The following is a 22024-nucleotide window of genomic DNA, read 5'->3' on the forward strand; positions in this document are numbered from 1 at the left end:
TATGTGGATGGATTTCCTTTCTTAAAATTATTCCAATGGATTGGATGACTGAAGTTAAAGTTGCTTTTATTCTTGTTTGTGGATTAGCTAGAATAAAATAGGAAAATTTATAATGCTCTTAGAATGTAAAAAACTATAAATTTAGTGCCTTTATCTAAATTTACAGTGGATTAGGGCATTTTGCATGTCAGTTTACCTTTGGAAGTTATGAAAAGAACTCCCCAAAAGGAATATCTTTCCAAGAATAACATTAAACCCAAAATTCTCACCCAGCTTTGACTTAAGAGATAATGGCAGTCATGGAATTAGTCCATTTAATATATCTGTATTCTATGACAAATCATGTTTTATTGTATTCTAAAATGGAATGGTTGAGCACTGGGTAGATTTCTTCCCTTGATTATCAAAGAAAATACCTAAGACTGTTTTTCTAGCCGATTTGATTAAGCAAGATGACCTCACATATCCTTTCCAACATCTCTATGAAAGCCTTCTGGAAACAAATGCAAATTTGATTAAAAATAGAATCTCTAGTTTTCATTATGTAACAGTACCTTGAAAAAGCTAGTTGAAATTTAGACTCCACATTAGTACAGATTCATGGTCTTTGAGAAGAGCAGATCAAATCTGTAGACAACAGTTGGTGAGCTGAGCTCACCCTGTGTAAACTAGAAATTTCTGACGCACTCTCGTGCCAGGATTGTAAAAATAGAGTAGGAACTTGCAATGAAGAATTCTATTATCAGTTATACTTATTTTAGCAAATTTAGAGGGTTGTATGTTTGTACATGCACATCTTAGATGATGTAATGTTAACAAAGATACATGATGAATATGCTGGTATGATTTTTGTAGGTCCCTTGATTGAAGACCATACTAGAATCCAATCCAAAGGTCTGCAACTCTGCAACTCTTTGAGGTTTACATAAATCAATTTGAAGATCTATTTCCCAACTCTGTAAATTCACATGTAATAGTGGGGCCAATTCCATTTTGGATTCCATGTAGCATTACATTTTGTTTACAGTGCCAAATCTATTATCTAGTTCTTTCAGCCATTTACCACATAAATTTCACAGGCTTCATAGAAGTAAAGTTGAACAATTGTCTGTAAAAGACCCTCACAAAAATTTGCCGTGCAAATAATTAGCTTTTGCTTTAACATAGCATGCTAAGAATATTTGAAAACATACTGGATTTCCCTTTTTAAAACAGGTACAAATCGAATGAAGATTATGTATATGTCAGAGGACGTGGCCGTGGAAAGTACATTTGTGAAGAATGTGGGATTCGCTGTAAGAAGCCAAGCATGCTCAAAAAACACATCCGTACCCATACTGATGTTCGGCCCTATGTATGCAAGTTATGTAACTTTGCCTTCAAAACGAAAGGTACAAATCTGACTTGTTTGAGAGGAAAAATACTTCTCTCTGGCTATTTAGACTTCTGAGTACTATTTTATAACTAACCTTCACCAACAATAAGATGGTTTTGTTTGTGAAAATATGATTCCACAAAACGTATTTTCTCCCTCAAGTAAGTGACCAAAGGATGTATGTGAGACTGTGAGGCTCCTTTTATGACTTAATTAAGAGCAATAGACATAGGTCCAGGCCAGTTGTCTCCAAAGGAAGTGGGTAAGAATCATCTGGATAGCTATTACTTCATGCTGGAAATGTTATGTGGTCTAGATAATATTTACACCAGTTTTGAAATCCTGCACATGCTGTGGTATTAGAGAAGCAAGGCAGCAGCTGGGAAAAAAAAAGTGTGCTCTTGGTCAGTTTCAAGATTATAAATAATGTAGAGACCCACACATTCCCAGGTGGGCCCCTCCATCTACAGTTGCATTAATTATGCATAGAAATTTGATAGCTTGTGTTCCCTGTTTTTATCAGCACAGAGACAATTTCTGACTCTCAGGACTTAACTGTTAGTCTTATAAAACTAGGACTTGCCTGGAAATTTTTTAAAAATCTGTTTTTGAGGGGGGCACAGCGGGGGGGTGGTGGGAGAACGGGGAGGGATAACACCTGGAGAAATGCCTGGTGTAGGCAATGGTGGGGGCAGGGATGGAGACAGCAAACAACCATGGCGTGTATATACTTATGCAACAATCCTGCAGGATGCAGGACGTGCACACGTACCCCAGAGCCCAAATACAATTAAAAAACAATAGAAAAAATAATAATAAAAAAGAATTTTATTTCTCCAAAAAAATCTGTTTTAACAGGTAGATTTATGTAAAAATATTTTATTCAAGGAAGTTACTTTGGTTATATTTCTATTTTTTGTAATATCATGAAAAAATTCATAAGCCTGGTATTCTCAGAATACAAACAGTAGTGAATTAGAGGTGGTTTGACTTTTGCGGAAGTGTGCTTTACCTTAGGTTTAGTGGATACTATAGACACCCCTCACCACTTTAAATTTGCATAGTGATTAATCTGCTCTGATATCCCTCAAGAAAAAATAAATATCAAGTAAAATAATCTTTGGTAGAGAAATGTACACCAATTTTCTTTTACAGCTGAAAATCCTAAATTGTTTTATTGGTTCTAGAAGTGTAAATGGATAGCCTTCCAACATCTCTGTTTCTTTTTATTAAAAAGGTATCTATATTACAGGAATGCCTCATTTGAAGCTGAAAAAAAGTGTGTGTTCATTTGCATTTCAAAAAAACTCATATGGTCTTTTTAAAAAATTAATTAATTTATATATATGTGTGTGTGTGTGTGTGTGTGTGTGTATTTTAATTGCACTTTAGGTTCTGGGGTACATGTGCAGAATATGCAGGATTGTTTCATAGGTACTTACATGGCAATGTGGTTTACTCCTTCCATCCCCCCATCACCTATATCTGGCATTTCTCCCCCATGTTATCTCTCCCCAACCTCCCTATCCACAGCTGACCCTGTCCTAGTCCCCCCAACAGACCCCAGTGTGTGATGCTCCCCTCCCTGTGTCCATATGTTCTCATTGTTCAACACCCACTTATGAGTGAGAACATGCAGGATTTGATTTTCTGTTCTTGTGTCAGTTTGCTGAGAATGATGGTTTCCAGATTCATCCATATCCCTGCAAAGGACACACACTCACCGTTTTTTGTGGCTGCATAGTATTCCATGGTGTATATATGTGCCACATTTTCCTTGTCCAGTCTATCATCCATGGGCACTTGGGTTGGTTCCAAGTCTTTGCTATTGTAAACAGTGCCAAAATGAACATATGTGTGCATGTGTCTTTATAATAGAATGATTTATAATCCTTTAGATATATGCCCAGTAATGGGATTGCTGGGTCAAGTGGAATTTCTATTTCTAGGTCCTTGAGGAATTAAATACCACTCACCTTTGCACACTCAAGCCTTTTATATAGAACTTTACTAAGAGATTCCCTAGGAGATAAGAAAATAAAAACTTTGATTTTAGGAAATACTGCAAATTCACTAGTCATTACAAATAATACATATCTTCACTGGGCATAAGAGTTTGCTGAAAGTATAGTTGTGGGAAAACTGGATGAAGAAATGACACATCTCTAGACATTTTTAAAAATCAAATTAAGTCTGCCTCTGAATCATCATCTCCTGAAAGAAATCATTTATTCTTGGTCATTATTGGAGTTTCCTTGTCACCCTTTGGGAATATGCAAATGTCTCAGAATCTTAAAATGAGCAAAACATCCTGGAAAACCCTGCCAGTTTTCACCTCCGACTGAAATGCCTGTTGTCCAAACCCACATTGTAATCTGAGCACAGATGGAACGCCCTTGCACGACCAATCCCTTCTCCTTGTCTGTGCCACTTCTTCAGGGGCCTCCCCCGCCAATCTCCTTCACTCTCCTTGTCCTTATGCATTACTTCCACAGCTCATGACTTTCACAAACTAAAGCCATGGTGGGATTGTTTCAGATCCAGATTTCTAGCTACAGACCTATTCTGAAGATGGGAGTCTAAAGCCTGACTATCCTTGGAATGGAGAGAAAAGTGCAAAAGAAAGAAACACATACTCAGATCTTAACAAATCATCCTGACACGCTTAGCAGTCATACCTAGACACATCCACAGCATACTTGCACTCAGGCAGAAGCAGATGATTCCTATTAATTTATAGATACATTTCATTAATTTTCTAGATTTAAGGATTCTTGATATGTCTATAACATTTTTGAGCTCTTTTAAAAATTGTAGATATAAGTTTTGATAAATAAGAGCAGTGGGGGGCCTGGAAATATTTCTACATTTAGAATTATCACAACAGCATGTAAAATGTATAAATATGTAAGCAATAAGTAAATAATACAGCAATATGAGTAAAATAATAAACAACAGTGTCCCAGTTTTAACTGTGGCTCATGCATGAATAGCAAGCTTAACACCCCTACAAGAGGAATAAACTATGCCAGTAGGCTGAGTTTCCACGGAGATTTCACAGAGCCTTCTCTTAAAGTATTTGTTGGCACATTGTTAAAGCATTGTCAAAGGTACAGATAACATTATGGCTATTTTCACTGAAGTAATGTAAAGGCTCCTTCCAACTGAATGAGTTCCTGAATCTCTTTTGATAAGTTATATGGCATAGAATTTATGTGTGTGTGTGTGTGTGTGTGTGTGTGTGTGTGTGTGTGTGTATTTTTTTCTATAGATTCTAGGTCAAGAGGGATTGGATTGATGTTTTCAAAATTTCTCATATTTCATAAAGCAGTTATATAAATTATATATGTAATTTATATACACACACGTATATACACATAAAATTGTATATGCCGTTATCATTATAACATATTCAGCATGAAACCTTTCTTTTTTCTTAGCATGATAGGAGCCTGAAGATAAATAAAATAAAAACGGAATGCTGCTGCTCCAGAATTTTAGAAATTGCTCTCATAACGTTTGCTAACATATGCCAGACAGATAGACGCTAAATACTGGAATAATGCTCCCTATGAGTAGTTAGCTAATTATTTGTATGGATCTTTCAATGCACTGACAAAGTTGGCCCTCACATTAGTTTGTATGTATTTTTCTTCTGAACATTGAAGATCCTCGGAGGTTACTCTATAGCTGATCAATGACAGAAGGTCAGGGCCCAGTGGGTGTGTTGAGAATATTTCATTCTGAAGTATCTCTGAGGTGTGTGGCTAGCTTGTGTTTCCTTGTTTATGTGAAGACTCAGTACATCACAGATTCCATTATGTGCAGCTCTTGAATCCCACCCAGGAGGCTGATACACTGGATGAATATGAGATCCCGTCTCAGGCAGAAAAGTCTGGGATTTTCAGTCTTGCTTGGTGCCTACTCTTGAAAAGATGTGACCCTGGACTTTCACCTTTCTTCTAGAATAAAGAAAATATGAGATTGGGCCAAAGCCCTCAGGGATTGATACCTTCAGAAACCAGATTATTCTTCTTAAGGTTGAAGCAAGGGGTAGTGGCTAGAAACAAATTTGCATTACATGATGAATGTAATAAAATTAGTCCATTTCACATTGAATTTGGAGCAGTCATCAGCAGTTATTAATTTGATAACCAACTGATTTCTCTCCTTTTTTTGGTTACATTTTCAAGGTAACCTAACGAAGCATATGAAATCTAAAGCACATATGAAAAAATGCCTGGAATTGGGAGTCTCAATGACATCGGTGGATGATACAGAAACTGAGGAAGCAGGTATATCATAATTTAGTTGACAGACCTCTTCACTGTGCACACTGGAGCTCTGTGGCTGAAGTGGTAAAATAAGTTTAGATATTTTTAAAAAATGATCTCTTTTCATTTTATTAAATACTAAATCTAGGAAATAAACCTGAAACATTGAATTTCTTGAAACCTACTGAGAAGTGCACTTCAGTTTTGACTCTGAAGGCAAAAAAGGCCTTACTATGAAAATACTTCTATTTAGAGCCATGAGGGAATAGAATTGCACTTGCTTTGTGATCGCGAATTAGATTTTATGAGGCTTTTGGGGAAATTTGAAAAGCATTTTAATGTATTATTATTCCAGTTAAGAAGAAACCCAGTAGGAAAACAAACAAACATCATTAACCTCAGTAGAGGGCCTGGAGGTTGGCCAGACCCCCTGAGATACATCACTTAGACGTACGCTTGTGCCTGAACTTGCAGAGACAGGTTGTTGCATTCATTTTCCATCTAGCATCATCATTAACATCATCCATACTCACTTGTTGAGGATTTTCTGTGAGTGGGGTGATGTCTGAGATATAAGATCCTACTGTGGAATCTTTCTTGTAAGTTGGGGATGAAAAAAATAGATATATCAGAAGATAGAATGAATGCAGGGTCACACAGGTAAGTGCCTCATTTATAGGAGATCTCGGACATAACTATCTGTGGACACTAGGGATTGGAAAAAGCTTTTGGAAAGAGATGGGGCTTAAATAAGACCCTGACCTTGACATTTGAATCTTGATCTCCATTATCTTTGTTCAATTGTTTCAGAAAATATGGAAGATTTGCACAAAGCAGCAGAGAAGCATAGCATGTCCAGCATTTCAACTGATCATCAGTTCTCAGATGCCGAGGAATCGGATGGTGAGGATGGAGATGATAATGATGATGATGATGAAGATGAGGATGACTTTGATGACCAGGGAGATTTAACACCAAAAACAAGATCAAGAAGCACCAGTCCTCAGCCTCCTAGATTCTCCTCCTTGCCTGTGAATGTTGGCGCCGTACCCCACGGGGTTCCTTCAGATAGTTCCCTGGGACATTCTTCATTGATCAGCTATTTGGTTACTTTGCCAAGTATTCGAGTTACTCAGCTTATGACCCCCAGTGACTCATGTGAAGATACTCAGATGACAGAATACCAGAGGCTGTTCCAGAGCAAAAGTACAGACTCGGAACCAGACAAAGACAGATTGGACATACCTAGTTGTATGGATGAGGAGTGCATGCTACCTTCAGAGCCTAGCTCCTCTCCCAGGGACTTCTCACCCTCAAGCCGCCATTCCTCACCAGGTTATGATTCTTCACCCTGTCGAGATAATTCACCAAAGAGGTATCTGATACCCAAAGGAGATTTATCTCCCAGAAGACACTTATCACCTAGGAGAGATCTGTCACCCATGAGGCATCTTTCACCAAGAAAGGAAGCTGCATTGAGGAGAGAGATGTCCCAAAGAGATGTTTCACCAAGAAGGCATTTGTCTCCAAGGAGGCCAGTGTCTCCTGGGAAAGATATCACAACGAGAAGAGACCTCTCTCCTAGAAGAGAAAGAAGATACATGACCACCATAAGAGCGCCATCTCCCAGAAGGGCTTTATACCATAACCCACCATTGTCCATGGGGCAGTATTTGCAAGCAGAGCCAATTGTATTGGGGCCTCCTGTAAGTATAATTCACTTGTCTTTCTAATATATAAGTGGAAGCACACTGGTGCCTCCTGATAATGCACTGGTGTGAAATTTAGTATAGCATGGGTATCCGTCTTGGGTGGAGTGAATCTGGCTACTGAAAATAGCGGGGAGACATTTTTGTCGTATGCCATTGTCAGTAACATGGCTGTGGCATTATCCAAAGTGTAGTATTGCATCAGAGCAGCAGTGCATTCCCAGTGGGAACAGGTGAGGCCTTTCTGAAGGCTTTCCAAACTTAAGTAATTATAGACATGAGCTGAAGCCTTTCTGTAAGTAAAAAAGATGAAGGCTCTAGAATGGCATAATTGCATGGATGTGCACTCACAGGGACATTTAGGCATCACTTATATAACTCATCACCAGGTGAGGATTCTGATGCAGTTGTTAACCTTGACTTTCAGAAACTTTTATTTTTTTAATTTATATTTTATTTATTTATTTTTTGAGGCAGGGTCTTACTCTTTCACCTAGGCTGGAGTGCAGTGGCATGACTTTAGCTCACTGCAACCTCTGCCTCCCAGACTCAAGCGATTCTCGCATCTCAGCCTCCCGAGAAGCTGGGACTACAGGTGTGTGCCACCACGCCTGGCTAATTTTTTAATTTTTTGGTAGAGATGGGGTTTCACCATGTTGGCTAGGCTGGTCTTGAACTCCTGACCTCAAGTGATCCACCTGCCTTGGCCTCCCAGAGTGCTAGGATTACAGGCATGAGCCACTGTGCCCGACCTCAAAAACTTCTTTTTTAATACACTCATTACCTTGCCCATCGTGAGTGGACATGTGAAACTGGTCAGGGACAAGGAGAGGAAAGAATGACACACTCGGTGTGTTTATAAATCAAAGACATGAGCATGTCTGTTTTTCTTGCCATGACTACCATCAAGTGCACTTGCTCAGTGGAAGCATAGGCCCAAGGAGAACGGGAACTCAGGAGAGCTAAGCGAGAATGTGCAGAGATTTCTATGATGTGCCTTCATTATAAATGAAAATAACAGTAGCCATCATGGATTACATTTAAGCAGTAGGTTTCATACAAATTCATAAAAAGACCACGAGTCCTGCCTATTCCATGGGTCAGTAGACTGTGATGTCTCTTTCAGTTTGTGTAGGATTTTAAAAAACGAATAAAGCATGCACTTAGCATAGGCAGAGGCATGATACCTTTGGAATCTGTCTGCCTTGAATGTGTTTTGATTTCCTGGTCTCTATTCTTTGCTGTGCTCTCTTGCTCCGGATCTCTGTGTCATGTGCATCAGCACCATCTTTCACAGCCAGAGGAGATACTGCCAGCTCCCAGCTCTGTTTTATCACTGCCCTGTCAGCCAATTTTCTCCCTCTCATCACCTTCCACCACCCTGAATCCTGAGCTCAGCCTGTCATTTTTTAACTTTAGGAAAACTGTTGCGTTCTTCTCCCCACTCCCTGCATGATCTTTTCACAAGTCTGGTACCAACTTCATCTTGATGAAGCAAATCTTGCAAAAACACGTATAGCAATTGGGATTCTGTTAGCAACATCCCAGTCTTGGGTGCTGCTAATAGATTAGGAAGCTAATAAGAAAAAGAGGTACATTTCCACAGGTTTTGGTGCCTTAGCAAAAGTAGGAAAAAGGGATCTTCTGCAGTTTGTGCCATTGCAGCCCAAAGAGAACTGTAAATCTCCTGGATCATGGGATACCAAGTCTGGGGTGATATCTGCTTTTCCTGGTATATACACAGTGATGCTGGTAGGGTGTGTTAGACAAATCTCTCCCTGCATCCCTGCAGCTCCTGTTCTAGCATTGGCCAGGTGGATTGAGAGTGGCATTTGTGAAAGAGTGGTGCATACTCAGTCAACTGCAAACATGCAGTTTTTCAGTCAGAAAAAGTAGACTTAGTGCAAACATGCTGTGGTTATAAATAATTACAGCAACCCACAGTCAAGTTGGGCAAAGGAATTGAAAGAGGGGGCTAAGGGAGTTCATGTGATTTTTAGATATATGCCCAGAAGTTTGGAGAGAGATGAGTTTTAGTAGTCACTGAGTTTGTACCAGTTTTTTGATGTTGGTTTGTTGTGTTTTTAAATGCCAGATCATGGGTATATTTTAAAATGTTGTTAAACTTTATCATTTATGACGCTTTTGGTCTGTTACCTAGTTTAATTCTCTTTAGAGATTGCATAGCCTGCTGCATTGTTCCCGTGATATGAAGGAACAGATGTGGGAATCCTCCCTGATGCAGGAACAGTTGGTCCCAAGCACTGCCCACTTTATGCTTTCTCACACCACAGGACACTGACTGTGATGTGAAGGGACCTTATAGCTCACTGTGACATAGTCATATTCTGGCTGTGTTTGGAGTGATGGTGATCATAGGAAACACAAGTTTGGAGGAAAAGAATGAATTCAATTGTAGATTATGTTAAGTGTATGTCCATATTTATGTATACACACATATACACATATGTACAAATGTACATACACAGACATCTGTATATACATCTATATGCCATGTACCAGATCTGTTACCCTACTCATCTCTTCAACAGTATGGCAGTAGGGACCTCTGGACGCAAATGATGAGAGGGAGGTAGGAGAGCAAGAGGCTTCCTGCTACCCTGTCAGCTCTGCCCCGGTGCCCTCTGGTTAGTTTTAATTTTAAGATAGATAGATGATAGATAGATAGATAGATAGATAGATAGATAGATAGATAGATAGATAGAATGAAAAGGTAAGAATCTTTTATCCATTTATTCAGTATTTACTGAATTTGAATTTTTGAGGGTCTACTACATGTGGTTCAAGGATGAAAATGAAATTATATTATGGCTTGTGGCCTTATCTTTTTTTCAATCAATACATTTCCTTTTCCATTTTAAAACTTTTGTAGATAAATAGCAGAAAGAAAGACAAAGGTGTGTCCAGGTCCTCAGTATGTAGTGTAGATGAGGATTATGTCTAGTGAAATAGCCAACATTGATTACTATCCCTTGCTTTCTGTGTGATCCTGGGCAAGTCACTTAACCTCTTGGCCACAGTTTTTTAATTGGTTTCTGGCAACCAGGGAGGTGGCCCATACAGATTTCTGTCCCTGAAAGAACGTGCCATTCAGCTGTAAGGAATGTAGTGGGCAGACAGCCTCATGCTGGCATGTCAGCACCTTCAGGACAGGCCTATTTTCAAGCCAACGCCATGCTCTCCCTGCAGCCCCAGCCAGTGACTGAGCACAGATGCGTCACCTCTCCCTCCTCTGCTCCCTGCTGCCCCCAAGGAGGCTCTTGCTCTTCTATGTCCCTCTGATCATTTGCATTTAGAGGTCCCTACTGCCATACTGTTGAAGAGATGAGTGGGGTAATAGATCTGGTACATGGCATATAGACATATATATAGATGTCTGTGTATGTACATTTCTACATGTGTGTATATATGTCTGTGTGTGTGTATATATATATATGCACATACACTTAACACAATCTACTTTTGAATTCACTATTTGCTTTTCCGTGACAAAATTTTTCTTACTGAGATTTAATAAGACGGGGAGTTTGTTCACCACATTTGTGTGGCCCAAACTACAAAACAATAGGATTGCAAATGGAGTAAAAACCGAAGTAGAGAAAACTTATTGGGAGTTTCTTTGGAGGATGAAGAAAGGGTGAATGGGAGGAGAGAGAATATGTGGAAATGCCTGGTGGGGCTTGGAGCGCTGGAAGTGGCCACATGGTAGAAATTCTACTTGTACACTTAGCTCTGTGGTTAAAATCATTTCATTTCTGATCAGTAAAGGGCTGAATTTGAAACATTTATTAGTAGCACCCACAAGATTTTATTGGATTTAGAACATGTCGAATAGTACTGTAGTTTTAGAGGACAAATCACGACTCCATTTGTCAGCCTGGAGTTGGTGACCTCAGCTCAGTTTACATTATAGGACATCTCTCTCTGACTTCTGTTCACTTCCTCAGTTCCCCCACAGATCCACATTCTGATTGGTTGTATGCAGTGGAGGTCATGGAATCGCCCCCAGAAGTAAAATGGAAAACTAACCAAGCTAGATTTATTTTAAACTTTGAATCTGTGATTGCTATGATTAAAAGAAAACCTACTTGATTATCTTTAAAGATTGTTACTGTAGGCATTGCAGGTCTTCCTTTCAAACTGGTGTTTGATGAAGGAGACACGCCTTTACTAAACCCGATCAAACACAAGGGGGATTTTGTGTGTGTGCAGAATTTAAATGATTCTTGTACCATAAAATTCTCACCTTTCCCAGAGTATGAGGTCCTGGTAATGATAGTATTGATGATTACACCATTCCACTCACACTTTCAGGAGAACCCGTGTTTCCAGCTTGCATATGATATATCACAGAGCAAGGTAAGAGCTAAGCATCTCAGAGAGTAGCAGAAATCACAATCTAGATAGAACTGGATGAATCCTTAATGGTATAGAGCATACCTTGAGTTTTAGCACTGAAACACTCTTGAAATGAATTAGCACTTTCTTTGGCTCTATCCTGGACTACTACCATACTGTAGAGGTTTCTATCTATCTATCTATGTATCTATCTATCTATGTATCTATCTATCTATCCATCTATCTATCTATCTTTCTATCTTTGGTTCTCAAAAAATAGAAAAATAAATGAAGTCCTTTTTAGATGAAAATCCATTAAAAGAATGAATCACAGCAATTAAAAATATGGTAATATCACTAAAACCTGATTTGACAATCTAAGTTGTATTTCACCACAGAAATAGTATAGAAAATAAATTCTCCATTTTCAGGACTGAGACTATGAAATCTGAAATTCTGGCTGAGCATTTTATGCATCCTTAATTCATTGACTGCCCACAAGATATTGAGGTGGAAATAATAATATGAACAAAAGAATTAATATGTCGTCATCTTTGGTACCTCGCTATGGAGTTGAATATAAGTTGTTAACTATCTGTAATAATAATGTTAACTACTTCTATGATGGATAGTTTCCTTTAAAAAAATTATTATTGATGTAAGACTTAAATGGCCTTGATTTGCTATTGGATGAAGAACCTGGTCTGCGCTGAATATCTCCTGACAGGAATATATTCCTTTAAACCAGTGTCTTACACATTGGAGGACCCAGTTTGTGGGCCTCACCACCATTTTGTCATCTGTTCTGTGGAAAACTTTTTTAAAAAGCCAGTTTTCAGACTTGTCATTCCAATTATATACTCATCAACACTTAAGAAAAATATTAAAAATCTGTCCAGTACAGCAACAGATGGTAATCTTTTTATTTCCTTTTGAATTAAAAATACATATAATTAACGTTTATTAGTGTTTTTTTGCTCAGTAAACTCTTTCTGCTAATTATTCATTAATTTTTCATTCTCTCTTATGAAAAAACAGAGCTGAAATGTATCTCTGTGCCCAGTGGAAAACACCCTGACTGCTTTATCACCTTGCTGTTTAAAAGCAAAAGCAACTTTTCACAGGCCGACACCTTTATATAAGGATTATAAAAGACAGCAGAGAAATCTCTTTTGTCTTGAAAACTGAAAACTTGATCAAAGGATTAGGTATTGAAGCCTATCTAGGAAGTGAATGTGTGAGTGAGTGAGTGATCTAATAGCTTGACCTAAGAATGAAGAGTAGCAGAATCTGAATGTTGTGCTCTCTTTGTTTCTCTGTGCAGAATTTAAGAAGAGGATTACCTCAGGTTCCTTACTTCAGTCTCTATGGAGACCAAGAAGGTGCTTATGAACATCCAGGCTCCAGCCTTTTCCCTGAGGGTCCTAATGACTATGTCTTCAGTCATCTTCCACTCCACTCTCAGCAACAAGTGCGAGCTCCTATCCCCATGGTGCCCGTTGGTGGGATCCAGATGGTTCACTCCATGCCGCCGGCCCTTTCCAGTTTACATCCTCCACCCACATTGCCCCTGCCAATGGAGGGCTTTGAGGAGAAGAAAGGTGCGTCAGGGGAGTCCTTCTCCAAGGACCCCTATGTGCTTTCTAAGCAGCATGAGAAGCGCGGTCCTCACGCTTTGCAGTCCTCTGGTCCACCTAGCACTCCCTCTTCTCCTCGGCTGTTGATGAAACAGAGCACTTCGGAAGACAGCCTAAACGCAACAGAGCGGGAACAGGAGGAAAATATACAGACTTGTACAAAAGCCATTGCCTCTCTCCGGATTGCCACAGAAGAGGCAGCTCTGCTTGGGGCAGATCAGCCAGCACGGGTGCAGGAGCCCCACCAGAACCCGCTGGGAAGTGCACATGTTAGCATTAGACACTTTAGTAGACCTGAGCCAGGTCAGCCCTGTACCTCAGCCACCCACCCTGACTTGCATGATGGTGAAAAGGACAATTTTGGTACATCACAGACTCCATTAGCTCACTCCACGTTTTACAGCAAGAGTTGTGTGGATGACAAGCAGGTGGACTTTCACAGCAGCAAGGAGTTATCTTCAAGCACAGAGGAGGGCAAAGATCCTTCATCAGAAAAGAGTCAGCTACATTGATCTGCGATGCATGGAGACTTTCATTTCCACATTTTCCCATTTTTTTGTTTTCGTTTTTCTAGAAATGGAGGTAATCAAGTTTATAGCATGCCTGTCCTAAGTTACAGTAGTTTGCTATTATATATACTTTTGTTATATCAAAAGAATTAGGTAAATTAACAAGTCATCATGAGCCTGACCAAAACAAAATTTGAAATTAACCTATTGGGTCTGGTACTTTTAAAATTGTACAGATGTTTGTGCCTTTTCTTTACTTTGCTTATATTCTTATAAGCATTTTTTAGCAGTAATTTGTACATATTTTAGAATTTGTGTATCTGCTTTGTAATAAATGTAATTTCTTTCCTTTTTTGGACACTTGGATCTAAATGATGTAAAGCAAAACAGCATCAATATATATGTGAGGTTGCACTAAAACATATTTTTATATGATTAAAACTGAACAGCTTTTATGTACAGCTCTGATTCTGTAATACTAATATTTATTTACTTTGTTTCATAAATTGTACATTTTTTCTTAATGTTGTGGATTGCTTTTCTATGTGAAGCATGGGATTTACTGTTGCGTAACTAGAACAAAAATGTACATTGTAAACAAGATATTTAAAGTAGAGTATCTTATTCTGCACTTATGCATTAGTTAAAAAAAAGATAAAGGATGTATCAGTCAGTTCTTAACTCTTGTATATTTTTTTGTCTCTTGTTTGCTGGATTGACTATAACTTAAGTGCTGATTGTGATTTTAAAATGATAGTACCGTAAAGCATTAAAGTAAACAATGTGCTATTGTGAGTTTTTTCAAAGCTTTATAAATCAGTTATAAATAATATTAAAAGTATTTGGTCTTATGTGAACATGTTGATCTATATACTCATCTAAAAATATGGGAAAACATTCCACCCCATGTAAATATGTACAAGTGCATCACTGGTACAATTTTATGTAACTCGTTGGACACTAGGTTTCCACAGACCTATGCTAGGTGTCTTTAAAAAATTAAAGTGACAAAGCACATGGGACTGTGTAGAGCTTGGTTATCGGCCGGCCCGGTGGCTTGGCAGGCAGTGCTGTGCGCTGCTTATGGTGAAGACCTGGGCTTAGCAATCTCCTTAGTTCTTGCTACACAGGATGGTGACTGGAACTAAGGCTACACAGAGGGTCGCACTTGGACTCTGAGGGTTGGGTGTGGAAGAGGGAAAAGGGGTTGGAGACCTGCTCCCCAGCTCTTCCTGTCAGCCAGTTTACATGGGAACAGGGTTAACATCTGTGTTAGGGGAGGTCACCTTACCCTTTTGCACAGGGGAAGAGTGTCACACTCCTGGCTATCTCAGGGGGAATGGGGAAAAGAATCTTTCAAGGGCAAAGAACTCATGGGAGGATGATGTTTGTTGTATGTAATACTCACAATGGCTTTTGGTTAGCGTTGAAGGTGGGAAGAGCCTTTGTAGGTCCAGAAGAGTGGAAGAGAGGGAGGGGTACAGCAACATGTGCACAGGCACGCACATGTGTGCACGCACACACAATCTGGGTTATCTTTGTGCTATATAGTGGATTATAATTCTGTGAAACCAAGTTTGTATATTGAATTACATTAAGGAGTGTTCTTTAAAAAGAGAAATAAATATACAATTACATGCTTGAGGTGTCTAGTTCTTATGTGTTGCTTTACATTTTAATTTCCCAATTTTGTTTCTAAAGAAATTTTGATACTAGCAACATACCATCTGTGCTTTTAAGTGCTAGGCTCTGCCTATCCTGAGGTATGCTGAGTATGAATGAATGCTTTTAACAAGTGAGAAGACAGTCATTGGCGTCCATAGGTCATCTGATTAGAAGAAGATAGTGGTCACCAAGGTGTGGACCCTAGGAATAGACTAATCCAAACCTCAGCATGGGCCTAGGCAGCATATGTTGCATCTGAATAGAGTCATGAATAAAACAAATTATCATTTTCCCTTCTGCTTCTCTTGCAGTATGCATACTTATCTGAAATTCCACTGGGGAAACTTCTTTCCTTTTGCCAAGGTGGCTGAAGCTAAGAATTAACTGAAATATATCAGAAAAATCCACAAATCAGAGTTCTTTTATTAGAAAGAGTAGAACGTTTTTAATAATAGAAGCAGAAGTTCATTAAAACCTATTAGTATTTCCACTATAAAAATCTCAAATTGGTGAATTTACAATGTACCTATTTGCTTTTATGAGCCAGACTGTCTTTTTAAACTGTGTTTTACAAAGGTGAATTAAAGGTCAACACGGACACTCTAAGAAGAACCTTTTGATTATGTAGGGTGATTTGTGTGTTGTATTCCTCATTGATGTGTGTGCGTGTGTGTGTGTGTGTGTGTGTGTTGGTGATCTCAGGCCAAATCAAATTACTCTGTTTCTTCCTCTACCTAATTCATCACTCATTTATTCATTCATAAAAGTTTTTGAGTGCCAACTATGAACTGGGTACAAAAGTGGGCATTTATTTTTATTTATTTTTTTGAGACAGAGTCTCTCTGCAGCCCAGGTTGGAGTGCAGTGGTGCAATCTCAGCTCACTGCAATCGCAGCTCACTGCAATCGCTGCCTCCCAGGTTCAAGTGATTCTCCCATCTCAGCCTCCTGAGTAGCTGGGTCTGCAGGCACACGCCACCATGGCTTGCTATTTTTTGTATTTTTAGTAGAGATGGGTTTTCACCATGTTGGCCAGCCTGGCCTCAAATGAGCTGCCTGCCTTGGCCTCCCAAAGTCCTGGGATTACAGGTGTGAGCCAATGCTCCCAGCCCAGTGGTGGACATTTAGAATTAATGAGGAGTATCTCTGACACCAAGGAGCTCAAGTAACTAGGAAAGATATATGTGAGTAAATACAGATAATATGATGTTTGAGCTAAAACAGTTGCACATTTGGTGTGTTTTACAACCACAAAGGGAGTGAGCAATCATCTTGGAGAGAGCAATCATCCTGCTGAGAATGGAGAAAGGCTATCACAGGGATAGCCTTGGAACAGATCCTTGAAACAATATGTTGACTAATCCACTCAACATACTTTTTCATCACCTACATTGGGGTACTTTTTTGTGTGCTAGGTGTCCAGTATGGCACAAAACATATAAAATCCTTGCCTTCATGGAGTTTATATTCGAGCTGAAAGGGCATTATAAAAACATAAGGAGAAAAGCACATGTTAGATGATCTGGGATGTGTAAAGCAATTAATGGGTAAAAAGCAAAACGTAGCTGGCACCCTGGGTATATGGCAAGGTGGTAGATAGTTAAGCTAGAAGCACATATTGAAGTCCAATTTCCTAATCCAGCTTACAGGTCTTGCTCTGTAAGCAATGGAGAACCAAGGAAGGATTGAAGCAATAAAGTGGACTTGTTATCGTTATCATTATTTAGCGAAAAATAAAACACTGTGGCAGCAGTGAAGATAAGGAAAATAAAGACAGCAACGATCCAAACATGATGAGGACCTGCAGAAAGAAGGAACAGTTTTGCTTAATGAAGAGGAATGGCTGATAGCTAGACTGATTTGGTGCTGGGATGAAGGAGATGGAGAAGTTAAAGATGATGATGAGTTTTTAACCTGGATAATGGAATGAGGGAGGTATTATTCAGCCACAAAAGAGTGGATTTGTACAGAATGCTGGTAAAGAAATGAACTCTCCTTAGCAGTTCCAAAGTCGTTTAACCCCAAACAAGAGAGGCCAGAGCTGGAGACTGGTTTGTCAGTTCTTGTCTTTCATCATAGCTGAGAACTCTGAATTGGATGAAATTCCTCGGTGTTTATAAAGGGGTAGAAAAGGAAATCTGAGGATTTCCAAAGGTAGACAAAGAGCATGGGGGCAAGCAAAGACATACTTCATGGGACAGCACATCTCATCTGTGAGCCTTAGTTATACAAAATTGTTTAATATTTTTGCTAACTTGATTTTCAATATGTTCCCTGAGATAATTTCTAGAAAACAAAACTTTTAGAACATCATTTTCTGAGGGGAAAAAACCCACTATTTGTGCAATTATTTACTATTAGTTACTATTTCCTTAGTAGTGTAATTGTAGCTTTATTATTAAACAATTAATTAGACATTATTAAATTAACCTGTCATTTACAAATGTCTTTTCCAAAACCTATGGTCTAGAGAAGTTAGGTGAAGTTTTCAAGGAGAAATAGGTAGTTCATTGCAGAGTCAAGGCTAACACTGAGCTCCCAACTCTTTGTCCAGGTTTGCTTAAAGAACAGTTTCTGATTATTTATGCTCTTCTCATTTAGATTAAGGTTTCAACCACAACAATTTACAGTGAAAGTTGTCTGATTGAATGAGCTCAGAATCATACAAAAACAACAAAGCCTGTTTCTGCCCTGGAAATGGTTATTAGTCTAAAATATATTACTAAATATGGTGGCATCTATTTCACCACGGTACAGTTTTTTTCCCCCGGGGGCTGTTTGACATTATATAGTGCATAAGTTCCCATTCATTTCCGAGTATAGAGAAACATGTGCTTACCCAGACTTCATATGCAACAATAAACCAGCTTGGCCATGCTGAAGAACAGGGAAAATGGCAGAAATTATCCTACTTGGTACTAAAGAGTACCTAAAGATGAACAAGAAGGAGATACAAACTCTGTTTTCTAGAACTCTCTAGATGAATCATTTTATGCATACATATCCATTGCTCATCAGCAACTAAGGCCACCTTCAGAAATATGCATTTGGCTGAGTGTGTTGACGTGTGCCTGCAATTCCAGCTCTTTGGGAGGCTGATTCAGGAGGATTGCTTGAGGCCAGGATTTCAAGACTAGAAATACACATTGGTTATCAAAATGAATCATATCAACAGATTTTTCTCTCCATTCACTAAGTGCCTATAAATGTATTTCATATTCTGTACTAGATCCCTGGCATGGTTTTTTATTTTTATTTTTTATTTTTTTTTCACAGAGTCTTGCTCTGTGTCCCTGGCTGGAGTGCAGTGGCGCTATCTAGGCTCATTGCAACCTCCGCCTCCCTGACTCAAGAGACCCTCCCACCTCAGCCTCCAGAGTAGCTGGGACCACAGGTCTCTGCCACCACGGCTGGCTAATTTTTTGTATTTTTTTGTAGAGATGGGGTCTCACCATGTTGGTCAGGCTGGTCTAGAACTCGTGGGCTCAGGTGATCTGCCTGCCTCAGCCTCCCAAAGTGCTGGGATTACAGGAGTGAGCACCACGTTCAGCCCCTGGCATGTTTTACTCTTCAAGTAGATCACAAGCTTTGTTACATTGTTGAAATACAAGTTTAATCAATATAGTTTGATGTGAATAAAATTTTGTTTTGGCAAAATTATGATAAAATGATTAATGGTCATACATTTCCTTAATTCATTAAAAATCATATTAATAAATAAAATATTTTAAACTGAAAACCTTTCTATTAAAAAATGCCACTGGATGAGATGGCTATTTTTTCCTACTTGTTATCGTATACAAAATCCCACTTTTATCTAATGATGGTAAGTATTCTTTACTAGCCCTGTTGTAAGTGCTTTCATTTATTCCCTCATTTAATAGTCACAAAACTGAGAGAAATAATTTGCTTAAGTTTTTCCAGCTAGTAAGGAGAAGAGGCAGTTAGGCTTTAAAATCGGTGCAGTCCAGTAGAACTTTCTGAAATGGAAAAAAATGTTCCATATCTGCACTTTCCAGTGCAAGAGCCTATAGCTACATATGACTGTTGAGCACTGGGAATGCAGCAAGTGCAGCTGAGAAACTGGAATTTTAATATTATTTAATTATATTTAAATTAAACTTCACATGTGTGCAGTGCTTCCTGAACTGTCAGCCACCTGCAGGCTGCACTCTTCCCCTGTGCTCAGGCTGCACCACCCACCTCTATAAGCAGTCACCATTTGAGAACTATTGAGATTCTTTCACACGCTGGCTCTGTTCTTGGTGCTGGAGATAAACCAAAGAGCAACAACAACCAAACCCAAAAATCTGCTATCATAGTACTTGGGTTCACTGCTTATTACTAAGTATCTAGTTAAGTATTTTGGTGACACAATCCCATTGATTGCTTCTGTTTCCATTGAGTTTTGGACCTTGGAACGAACTCAAGCAATAACAGCCAAAGCATGCTTTTCTGAAGAAGTAAACAAGCATCTCACAGGCAACTCCTACTCCCCCTGCCAGAAATCTGTTAAAAGCGAGGATGGAGAATCTACCCCATTCTCGGGACTCCTGCGGGGTCTGTCACCTCTGCCTTAGTATAAATCCGTTTGCCTCCCTGTGGGCCTAAGAAGAGAGAGATGCAGCTGGGCTCCCCGAGGACTGTGACTCCCCTACTGCTTCTGCAATAGGATGTGGAGTCTGTGAAGAGAGCGCCCTGGCCCCTGGAAGCCTTGCCTTGCTGTTCTGCTGACCACATGTAATTAAGTAAGTGGAAGGCAGAAGGAAGGAGTCTGTCATTTCTTGTCCCTCCACAGGGAAGGGTGGAGGAAGGAAAGAAACAGAGGAGTTTCCTTTCTCTAGCCAAGCTGTCATCCTGACTGAAGCAGGGGGCCTGAGGAAAAGGCTGCTCCTAGCTGCTGTGTATCCATCTAAGTAGCCAGATTCATGGCACCCTGCAAATGTTTCCCTCTTTGAAGAAAACCCACTGTCACCAAGAACCTACTGTTTTTCCCAAAACATGGTCTATGACTCTCTGTTATCCCCATGGAACCAGTGAGATCATAAGTCACGTGATATTCAACTGAAACAAACTCGACAAAGAGATTAAATAAAGCAACTTCATCTTAGCTCAAAAATTAGAACATGCAGCCTTTCCCAGAGAGAATTAAGCCCATAAGAAAATGATTTGAGTGACGATTTTCTCAAATCTTCTAAGAAGATTACATAACCAGCACCATCCTTGTGCATAGGAAAAAAGTTAATTTGTTACACACAATGGATGTCTTAGGGCATTAGGACTTAATATTCATACGGAAGCCTGTTTGACAAGGGATGGACTGTGGTATATTTCCCAACTCATATCAAGCCTAGTCACATTGGCAAATCTAGTTTAACATAAATAATACGTTGAGGACAATCACAGGACAGCATCAATCCCCCCAAATTGTATCGTGCCAGCAATATTAAAATGCCTCCAAATGTGAATACTCCCTCATTAATACTTTCCAGAATAAACTGAAATTGCACAAAGATAACCCCCTTTTATATTAAAGACTAAATAAACTTAAGTCTCCAGTTTTGCCTCCTTACCCAAGAATAACATAACTCAAGTTTCCAGGAAGGTTACAATTCAAATGTGTTAGGGATTTCAGCCAAGATCTTAGTATACCTACCACTCCACAATATGGGGTTTCTTTCAGGGAAATATGTCCACACAAGAAACATGGCCAGATGGGAAAAAATGTTATATTTCCTATTTATCACCCCTACCCCCTCTGTCAATGCTTCAGGTTAATGCTGCAATCGAGAATATGTCTTGCTCTCCATTCTGAAGTAAAGCCACCTTCTTTCTATATAAATCTAAATTTTAGGGTATGTATACATAGATATTCCTATGTCGAAAGAGATATGACCAGATTTACTGCATTCTGTTTAGATAGATAAATATGTGCCATTTTATGTATATATACATTATTTCATTTACTCCTTGTAGCCCCTGTAAGATGGGCATTATAATTTCCATTTTGCTAATCGCCCAAGATCCATAAGGAAAGAAACATAAATTTTATAACTTGCCCAAGATTACATAACTGAGTTTCAAACTCAGGTCTGTCTGACTCCAGAATCATCCATTCCATTATTTCATTGATTGTCATTCAGCCGTAGCTGCAAGCTTTCAAAGGAAGTTCATCATTTCACTGTTTAGTAGGCAAAACCTCATGTGAGCAAGAGATTTCAATGACAGAATGGCAAGGGAGAGCGTTCACTGCAATGCAAACCCAGATTTGAGGCAAGTGAGTCTGAACCATAGGAGGGAACCTAAATCTGAAGCAAAAGTATGGGTGTCCAGGAATTTAAGGTGATGATCAGATTAGTGCGGAACATTACAAGTGTCACAGGTAGAGGAAGCCCTCTGGAAAAAAACCCACAGCAAGAGAGAGCAGGACATGTTGGTGAGAACAAAACAAATTCTACAGAGGGAATAAAGATGATGAGGTGTGGGGCCAGGAAAGG

At 39.2% G+C, this 22024-nt stretch overlaps 1 protein-coding gene across 9 annotated transcripts in view; it reads left to right on the forward strand.

Annotated features, from left to right (window-relative positions):
* Positions 1–15505, forward strand: part of HIVEP2 (HIVEP zinc finger 2) — a 195095-nt gene extending 179590 nt beyond the window's left edge. For all 9 annotated transcript variants that reach the window (XM_064360620.1, XM_064360617.1, XM_064360615.1 and 6 more), the window contains 4 exons: positions 1216–1391; positions 5569–5670; positions 6460–7355; positions 13042–15505. In XM_064360620.1, coding sequence (XP_064216690.1) covers positions 1216–1391; positions 5569–5670; positions 6460–7355; positions 13042–13866 — 1999 coding nt within the window. In that variant the 3' untranslated portion in view covers positions 13867–15505. The remainder of the gene's footprint in view (positions 1–1215; positions 1392–5568; positions 5671–6459; positions 7356–13041) is intronic.
* Positions 15506–22024: the final 6519 nt, after the last annotated feature.

The sequence above is a fragment of the Aotus nancymaae genome, unplaced genomic scaffold (assembly GCF_030222135.1).
Source record: "Aotus nancymaae isolate 86718 unplaced genomic scaffold, 86718_ANA_hifiasm-v0.15.2.pri h1tg000040l, whole genome shotgun sequence".
NCBI lineage: Eukaryota > Metazoa > Chordata > Mammalia > Primates > Aotidae > Aotus > Aotus nancymaae.